Source organism: Nansenia antarctica (genome assembly GCF_963989245.1).
Source record: "Nansenia antarctica genome assembly, chromosome: 4".
NCBI classification, from domain to species: domain Eukaryota; kingdom Metazoa; phylum Chordata; class Actinopteri; order Argentiniformes; family Microstomatidae; genus Nansenia; species Nansenia antarctica.
The window spans coordinates 64,405,204-64,415,281 of record NC_137689.1 but is presented as its reverse complement, the minus strand read 5'-3'; the positions used below and the strand labels follow the sequence as shown (position 1 = coordinate 64,415,281).

Genomic DNA, 10,078 nt, shown 5'->3' with positions numbered 1-10,078 from the left:
AAGACAACAACTGACCTCTTTTTTTTACACTTCCCAAATATGATAATTTCGAGATGAACGAGCTAAAACACGTCTCTATGTATAGTATGTCTGCAGACCAGACAACACAACAATAACTAATATAGTACTGCTGCCTAGCTGATCCTTCCGGAGTCCTCCTGGTGCTTTGGCTCTGCGGCAGTTGCCACTCTAACGAGGGCGGAGACTTCGCTTTGGAATCAGAAGAAAGTTGACACACTACTGTATTTGTCTAGATCTGGCGCCGCCGTGTGGTTGTTTATCGCCACTGCACCTACCGTCTTCAGCCACTGATAGACTTTAAACGTCATGGCAAGCACGTTATTTTCCTCACGTAACGCTATACATACATGGTAGAAGTGTGTGTAACCGCATCACGTTAGATATTGTGTAAACGGGGTAGGCTATAGCGTTACATGTCTAATTTGACAAGTGCCTCAATTCAGAACATAAATAATAGTAAATGCATAACTGTCTTTTACAGTAGGCCTAGTCTTACTGTAGGCTACATTACAAACAACATTCGGCATTCATTAAATCATTTTCTGTTAGACGATCCAACTTCAGTTGCTCAACAAGTGTCAGCTATTTTTTTTTAAACGACTCCAAATCCAACAAACTTTTAGCTATTTCAACTTTCCTCAAAGTCAGTCCTAAGGTGGCTGAAAAGGCCATGGCAGAACAGTGAGGATAGGTCTCAATAATCAAAATGGCTTCTCCTGCATCTGTATGATAGTATGAAAGCTAATGCATGCCTTAAAGGGGAAGCCACTCCAGACTGTTTATTGATATGATATGAATCATCAGTTTCATCTCACTACCATCCACATATCCCACTGCGTGGGTCAGCGGGTTCGTGGCAGTGGAGTGGAGGTCTCTGACGTGATCCGTCCCCCCTGCAGACAACTGCAGACAAACAACTGAAACGTGCAGTAAATGATCCCAACTGGAAAAATCACTGTGAATAGCCTACATTAATAGAGTACAAGACAGCTAGATGCAGCTAGACTCAAGAGGGAGGAATAGATATATTATGGTATTCATCATTTAGTAAGAGTATGACAAGCCATTTAAGTGCTTGGCCATGACTGGACCGCAAAGTATTTACCAGATCATCAACATTGTTAGGATCAGTCACATCCAACACCCCTTAGGTTTTAATCAAAAGTGACAAGGCAAAACAAACCATCTTTGTGATATAAAAAAATAAGTCTTTATTTGATTGATTTGCTAATGTTGGTATAGCCGGCTCCAACGCAGGTCATCAGAACTTTCTCTCCCCCTTTCCTCTCGTCCTCTAGAGGTTTCTGTGTCTCGATCTTGAACATGATCTGGAAGAAGTCTCGCACATGCCTGAGGAACTCGATCCTAGAAGAGAGAGGGAGAGAGACACACACACAGAAAGAGAGACAGGGGGGCAGGGGGGGAGAGAGAGAGAGAGAGGATTGGTGTCAAGACTGTCGGATACAAAAAAACACCAAAGCATCATAACAAAACAGCTCCTACAGTCAGAGGAGACAGCAAACACTGCAGACTGGTAATACTGAGAAGCACGGTGACCTCTGACCCTGTGTGACGCCAGAGATGACGGGGAAGAGCGCTGACCCGGGACAATGTGTGCTCTGGGACGCCTTCGGCACAGCTCAAAGGTCAGGCTACCGCGCACGCACCCACGGAAATGGATCATCCACATTGTACATGGTAAGTGGATGGTGAGGTCTGCAGGTCTGCTCTGAGGAGAACCATTGCGATGGCACTGCCAATCTTCAGTTATCATAGTACTGTACTTTAGAGGGACACAGCACCGGTACCATGATAACTGAAAATGGACAGTTCATAGTCTGAGGTTCTGAGGGGAGTGGACCGGACACCCCAGGCCTTCTGATAAACGCCAACGCTGTGAAGGTGAGACATTCTAAGAGACGCGCGTCACCATAACAACAGTCATGTAGGATAGAATGACAAGTATTACTTTTTCTTTTTAACGCTTTCCCCCGAAGTTAAACATTTAAATTATAGACATTTAAAAATGATGAAGATATCAATAGGTTAGGTTGCATTCATTTACAAGAGAGGTTAAAATAACACAATAAAAACATAAATCAATGTAAATTGATGTCGAAGTGAATGGAATAAGAAGTCTTCGGAAGGTTGTAGAAGACGACAAAATGTGACCACATTTAGCTAGCTTTGATGCTTGCAAGAATCAGCAAATTAAAAGAGTCTACAGAATAGGGCACAAGGTTGCTCGGAAATGACAAAGACATTTGTTTGTTTTTCCATCCCCATGTAAGGGCTTGTTTTGTTTGATGTCAGTATTATAGCTATAGGAGAGAACTTTGGATCTGTTGTCGTGCCAACTGCTGTGGAAAAATAACTTACGTGTACGTAGAAAGGGGTCCAAGCAGTGCTTTGGAAACATCCTGTTGGCCCAGGGTCATATACAGGAGAGCCAGGCTCTGATTGGCTGAGTCAACACAGCCGCCCTGAAGGTGAACGGAGGGTGGGTCGTCAGAAACAACAACATCAACATCCAACACGTCATACGAGAAGAGGTCTTGAAACAAAGCCCTCTGAAATACATCTATAAAAAGTTAAGAAAAACAACATTTGAATATCAGACCCACTCCCACTATTCTTGATAGCCCAATTAACATTTCTGATGACATGACATGATTATCAAAAACAAACAAACAGACAAAAACCACCAGAATAATATAACCATTGACCATGGACAATGGTGGGAGTATAATAGTAGTGATCCAATATTCAAATGGTTGTTTTCCGCTACTGGCATCATAGTTACCTAAACCTCCTTAATGCTCCACATATTCCACATTTTAAAAGACAGAGAGGGTAGTCTGGATTTGTGCGTCACATGCCACGTTCGCTCCGGAGCATGCATGCCATGTGGGTGTTAATGCACGACATCTGGTCAGCAGGAATTATGATTCAATCACTTAATCATATCAAAGCACTAAGACACACATTCTTCTCAGCCGTCTAACTTTTAGATCACAATTCCAAACCTTCTCTAACTGCAATATCTCAAAGACACCAACCAATGGCCTGAATGTAAAACCATGAAACAGGATTTTATATTAACAATGTTCGACTGATGAATTTTCTCAATTCAAATATTTCAAACACCGTCTGACACAGACAATTTAATTTAAAAAATCTAAATGTCTTCTCGTCAACCCAACAATTACAGTGAGCAGAGAAACAAAGCATTCAGTAGGGCTCAAAATGGGTACTTACAACTTACAACGTTGAAGCAATATCAGGTTTCTGACAGGATCCAGTATCATGATACATACATGGTCTTCAATAGTAGAAGAGCAGCTGTCTGAGGAGTCTCAGAGGAGAGGAAAACCACCGACCATCAGCTTCAACTGCCATAAGCCCTCAGGAAAAGCCCCAAGAACCCCTCACCACAGGAGGGTCACATTCCACATTCTACACCAACAGATACAGTGACCTTCCCGTGCCATTAAATTGCTGTATAATAACAAAAAGGTAATGCCATCTCAATTCACATGATTCAAATCATATTTGGCATATCCTAGTGAAACAAAAATGGTGTAACTCAATCAGTAGGTATTCAAACCCACTGTAAGACCGACAAAACAGTTTGATATACGATTCTACCTTGACATTTGAAGACGGCCAGAGAATAGAGCCATTGAAGGGGACAGACAGTCACAAGACTTCCAGGCTGTTAACTTGTTAACAGAGTACAACACACTTTCTGACATGGCACAAACTCATTCAACTGGAATAAAAAGGATCTAGAAATAGGTAACTTTGTTAACTATTGGCCATTCCATAGGCAAGAGAAATACATAACAGGAAATAGTCAATTCTGTTATCCAAAATGTGTAGTCTAAAGCATGTTAAATATCAACTTGAACTTGAAGATAAATAGTGGAAGTACAAGAGAATAACTGACATAGGTCGACAGTCTACCAACTGGGTTGACCAACAAATGAACCAACACGCAAATACGCCATATACAACCCAGAACATCAAATGGCAGCAGTTTCATTCCAGCTCACCATTTCAGTATATTCAAGCATTTTGTTCGGTTTTTCTTGACTTACTCATTTCCTTTAACTCCTGGTGGCGCAAAGAGCCTCAAAAGTGCTTCTCGAACCAACCTATTTCTCAATTATTTAAAATCTGTAATAGTTATAAGTTAACAATCTGAGACAGACCAAATAGAAAGAGTGTACCACTTACATCAGCTCCTCTTTCCTCCTATCGGCGTTTGTGACACTGTCCATCCGCCCGTTTACTACGAACGCTCGCTGCCAGTATTCATTAACCACAAGACAAACACACACACAGGGTGCAAATGTCCCACAAAGGGACCACGGCACCCTTCTAGGGCTTCAAACATTAACGATTCCAAGCAGAGCCGGATCATCTTCTCCCCTGGTCTCCCCTCCTCTCAGCCAATGAGGATAAGCGGTCTCCACAGGCCACACTAAGAGAGGACGCCCAACAATATTGCGCATTCAAAACGAATCATGGAATTCTCCTGGCCTAACAAGACTCACATGCTCTTATGAAAGGGTGACCAGCAGAGGCAGGAGCAAAGTGAAGTCACAGACCCCAGAGACTAATTGAATATTTAAACAGTTTTTTTGCCCCCAGAGTCGAATATCTTGAAGAGAGACGTTTTATTTTTGCATCACGTCGTTATCGTATTACACTTAAAGACAGGCAGCACAATGACTAACTTCAACCAAATTGTAATCCATGGCCCACCACTTAAAGAACACTTGCACATTCCACTACTGATTGAGGGCGTGGAACGCATTTCACACACATTAGATCGACACACCATAAACACTATGCTGTTCTAGAGGTAAAACACACAATAAACACTATGCTGTTTTAGAGGTAAAACAAACCATAAACACTATCCTGTTCTAGAGGTAAAACTCGTAAAACTGCGTATTTAATGTCCCTTGATGGGTACAGTCACCCCCAGTGACCAGAGTTTGACACCATGAGAGACGGCCTCACATTTCTGACCCCTCCACAGGGTGGTCATTGTCTGTAGCTCATGTGAGAGAGCGAAGAGAGAGACACACAGAGAGAGAGACACACAGAGACACAGATAGAGAGACACATAGTGAGAGAGAGACACAGAGAGACGCAGAGAGAGAGACAGAGAGAGAGACACACAAACAGTGAGACACAGAGAGAGACACACACAAACACACACACACACACACACACACACACACACACTAACAGACACACAGATAGAGAGAGAGTGACACACAGATAGAGAGACACAGATAGAGACACACAGACAGACCAGGCAGACACAGACAGACAGACAGACACACACAGACACACAGACACACACACACACACACACACACACACAGAGAGATAGACACAGAGAGAGATAGACAGACACAGAGATAGACAGACAGAGAGAGAGACACAAAGAGAGAGAGAGACACACAGGGAGAGAGACACACACAGTCACAGGGAGAGAGACACACAGGGAGAGAGACACACAGGGAGAGAGACACACAGGGAGAGAGACACACAGGGAGACAGACACACGGAGAGAGAGAGAGAGAGAGAGAAGGCTGTGGGTCTTAGACAGATGTCTGCTCAGCAACACATTAGGTCCAGTCATTGAGTCACAGTCACAGTTGACTCAATCACATCATGTAAACATACTGCCTGCTGTTTACCCACATTCCCCTGTAATGATAAGCATGGGCTGTGAGGAATCTGTATCTGTGCGCTCTCTCTACGTGCCACTGGGCCAAAAAATAAAGCCTAACACACTCTGGGAACGGCAAACATCGGCCTCGAAACCACGGGGGTACCTTCACCTGCAGGCTTGGTTAACAACACGTTGTCACTATATTGGACCAGAATATACAAAGATTAACTCCACATGTTACAGGCGACAGCTACCGTGTATCCCTCAGTTGTCATGCTAATGCTCGCTAACGATAAACAACCGTTGCAATAAAATACACATCATAATAGTATTAACAGACACAACATGATGTTCGGGCCTGAAGAAGAGAGTCAGTTTTCATGACACGTTGACAACATGATGAGGTCGACAGGAAGTGTCACCACGCCCTGGTACCCACCCTGTAGATCTCCTCCAGCAGCAGCTTGGCACAGTTCCTCCCCAGGTCCTCCGGAAGCACAGGGTCTCCCTGCCCCTGGGGGGTGGACACCAGCTCGGCGCTGAGGAACACACCGGTGAGGGTCTCGGCCACCAGGGTCAGACCGAAGCCTGGAGACCTGAGGGGCACAGCCATGGTGGAGGGGGGTCACAGAGGTCACACAGGGCTACAGAACTGTGTGAAGAACTACAACAACCGTATCAATGTTCAACAACAAACTTCGGACTGAACATTAGCATTGAAACGATGGGCTGGAACGAGTTCTCAGCCGACCGGTGCTGTTTTGTTCAATTGGGTCATTTTCCTGTTTTGTTCAATTGGGTCATTTTCCTGTTGATGTGATAAACAGACTTTCTGCTTCACGATGACTAAGCAGTGAAAATAAACCACAGTCCTGTTTTCATGGAATGCCTCCATCTAGTGGCGAGTGTTGGAGCATCAGAGGGATGCCAGACAAGAGGGGGGACTTACTTCCCAGAGCTGGCCCCCTTCATGTGATCTGTGTAGATGTAGATATCGGGAATGAATTTATTCAGTACACTCCTGGCCGAGTCCACTACTCTGTTAGCCATCTGTGGGGAGACTCTTACAGAGAATCTGTTTCACACAGTCAAGGAGCACTGACGTCTTGTTGTGGTGTCGCGAAAAAGAAGAAGAAGAAAACAAAAAAGGCTACTATTACAGTTGACACTCAAAAGACATCAAAGGCAACAAAGATTACACACCACATGAGAAGACAATACAGTGTCATATTTTACAATTAAGGGTAATTAAGATGAACGGTCCACTAAACAGCAGGCCCAGGTCTGAGGACGTGAATGAGAAGGATACGCTGTTCCTCGGATCCTCTTGATCATGCCAGGGTCTGACAGCTGGATGGGTCTGATGGTGCGGCGGACGGGACACGTGAACACCACCTCCCCGCCCCCGCCGGGGGCCATGCCCCGCTTCACCACCTGGACACAGGGAGCGAGACGTGAGCAAACCACACAGGGTTCTCCCCAGGATTTTGGAGCAGCATGGCGCTGGGACGCGTTATCAGAACCGGACTCGCGGTCATTCATTCAAAAATACAGCTAAAACGCTGAATTCACTGAGGAATGTTCACTGAAACACATTGTCGTTGTTAAAAACAAGATAGTTACTCTATCATTACTAAATATTTTGTTTATTATGCCTTGAAATGTTCACATAGTGGCATCAAGTTCAGAGCGTGGCGCAGCACCACTCTTTCATAGGCTGAGAAAAGGCCAACACAACATATGCACCGGTAACAGGCTTCACTGTGTGACAACAGTCTCAGTTACAGGCACAAAGGCTCACAGGGTTTCACCATTTGAAGACCTCACCTTTAACTCCAGACCCTCTCCGTCCACGCCAAACTTCCTCATCAGAGGGATGGCGGTGTGCTTCAGGAGGTCAACCTGCAGGGAAGGGAGACAACGACAGGCTTCAGTCATCACAGCTAAACATTATTATTAAAGCTTTATTTTGACAGTGGTGACCCACTGAGACGGATAATCCGTGATCCGTACGGATCGCCCCCCCACGGTTCGGCACACGTGTACCGCGGATCAATTGCAAAATGTAAGCAAGTAATAATATTACTTAATATTAGTTAATATCCCTTGTAAATCACAATGTAGAGTTGCCATGAAAAGATAGACGCGACAGTTGCGTGCTTTGTTTTACTCTAAAGCGCAATGATAGGTTGATAATGGAAAAAAAATCCAGAACAACAAGGCTGCGTTCGTAAATTCGCTCTGGAATCTGATCAGCATTCATGAAACGCCTCTTGTCCAATCAAATTACTTGGCCCTTTATGATGTCGGACCCAGTGTGCTCTCCGGCGCTCTCAGAGCAAATTTATGAACGCGGCCCAAGTGTATCATGGCGAGTAGAGTAGTACTGCTAATGTTGGCGACAGAGAAGAACTTGAAATATACACATATATATATATATATATATATATATATATATGTGTGTGTGTGTGTGTATATATATATATAGGGTTAGGGTATATATATATATATACATACATATATATACACACACATATATATATATATATATATATATATATATACACCAGTTTTGACATCTTGAATGTTGTTGGGTTTTACACAGTAAAAGTGGTGTTTTTACAGAATTCGAGGAAAAAGCTTTTTGAAAAATGATCCGATCCGTGACTCAAAAACCGTGACACGATCCGATCCGTGAGTTAGGTGATCCGTTACACCCCTAACTGCGACCACGGTCTCTTTTTCAGGGAAAGCCCTGCTTATTATGACACCATTTTCAAGCAATGTCTCCATTCACTCATTTAGTGCCGAAGGTGAATAAAGTTGCCCAAATTATCAACAAGTGTGCCACAGGTGACTTTATTAACCAAAAATGAATACATTATGATGCTTCATTTTGTAGCAAATCAAAGTATTGTTGCTAGGTACGTAGTAAGTGGAAAGGATTGGACTCACCGAGGGGTCTGTGGGGTCATTGGTGACCCCCTTCAAGGTGACCTTCAGAGGGTTCTTCATGAAGGGCGCCAGCATTAGGAGGGCCTCCAGGTAGTAGCCAATGGAGCGCTGGACATTACACTCGTGCTCTATGGAGCCCCCGTAGAGAAGACCAGGCTGGTAGAACAACATAGTGCCTATGGGACAGAGCAGAGTGAAGATGACCATCAGGACAGCTCTGTCTTATACAGACTCACGGGTCACGGCATGACAACCCATAGCTCTCTACTGTGGTACAGAGGTGTGGTTTCCAACCATGTTTTAAACTATGATGCAGGTGATTGATGGAGATGACTGCTAACTACGTTGATAATGACACCCCAAACTCATGGGTTTGCTGAAACATAAAAATGACAACAGCCAGTGATTGCCAGGTGGTACACGAAAACCCAATAACCCAATCCAAGTCATTCGGGGGTATGTCTCGACGTTTAAAGTCTCTATAATTCCTTTTTCCTGTGAATCACATTGTGTTGCATCAGTGTATGAAATGTGCTCTATAAATAAGGTTTGATTGATGCGTGCTTTGATCAATCCGATCATATTAAATGTGTGATTTAGATCAGTGACTACGCCATGGAATGGAGTGAAGACGGATGTATTTAAAAGGAATTTAAAATACAGCACTGGTCACAGACTCCCTATACAGCTTTTGATAACGTACCTGTTTGGTTGATTTCAATTCTGGTGCCATTGGTCACCTTGTCTAGAAGTCTGATGAAACTGGCCTCAAAATCTAGAAGAAACAGGGTGCATTTTTTTCTCAACACACAATACTGCAAAATCTACACAAAGATACAAAATATGCTAAATCTGTCCGTAAAAAAACAATCTATGTCTCGATAATGAATATGACAAACAACATTTAGTCAACCAATTTTGTCTAAATAGTTTGATTTATGGTTATGTCTGCAAGAGAGCATCCTGCCCGTCACAGATCCTTACGCACACCTGAGAGAGGCGTGAACTGGCTGGCTCCAGCACACAAACCATCACAAAATAACAACAACACTGTTAAACACGACATCGAGTAGTGTGAAAGTAGCAGACGCTTTTGTTAAATAACTGGTTGTCATTTCAAAAGGATTTGAGGAACCCATCACTCCAACTTCGACGCGCTGGAGAAGGTGAACTATAAGTGCGTAACAGCTAACCCACGCTAGCTAGCTAGCCATATGTAATGCTGCGACGCCACACATGTGACGATGTTGTTATTACCTACCTCGAAGCCCGGGATTATCATCTTTAGATCGTATGTTTCGGATTTTGACTCTTTTACCACTCAACGTTGATAATACTAGTCTTTGTCTGAAGAAATTGCAGCCATCGTAAGTCAGACCCTGGCTTTCCATGTTGTTGTTATTTCCA

General features: G+C 43.7%; 1 protein-coding gene across 1 annotated transcript; it reads right to left on the bottom strand.

Annotated features, from left to right (window-relative positions):
• Positions 1 to 1,206: 1,206 nt before the first annotated feature.
• On the bottom strand, positions 1,207 to 10,078 carry rcl1 (RNA terminal phosphate cyclase-like 1). The gene is made up of 9 exons (XM_080528160.1): positions 9,933 to 10,078; positions 9,375 to 9,446; positions 8,672 to 8,847; positions 7,544 to 7,618; positions 7,026 to 7,150; positions 6,666 to 6,791; positions 6,156 to 6,312; positions 2,401 to 2,504; positions 1,207 to 1,386 (listed from the first exon to the last, which is right to left on the bottom strand). Exons 1-9 carry the CDS (start codon positions 10,060 to 10,062, stop codon positions 1,233 to 1,235), a joined length of 1,119 nt encoding a protein of 372 aa, XP_080384286.1. The 5' UTR covers positions 10,063 to 10,078; the 3' UTR covers positions 1,207 to 1,232.

Excerpts from the sequence above, each read along its gene's own strand:
- rcl1 (XM_080528160.1), bottom strand. The coding sequence starts at position 10,062 with ATGGAAAGCCAGGGTCTGACTTACGATGGCTGCAATTTCTTCAGACAA. Across the intron at positions 7,151-7,543 it reads GAGAGGGTCTGGAGTTAAAG|GTGGTGAAGCGGGGCATGGC; the intron begins GTGAGGTCTTCA and ends CCCTGTGTCCAG. Across the intron at positions 6,313-6,665 it reads AAGGGGGCCAGCTCTGGGAA|GTCTCCAGGCTTCGGTCTGA; the intron begins GTAAGTCCCCCC and ends TGTGCCCCTCAG.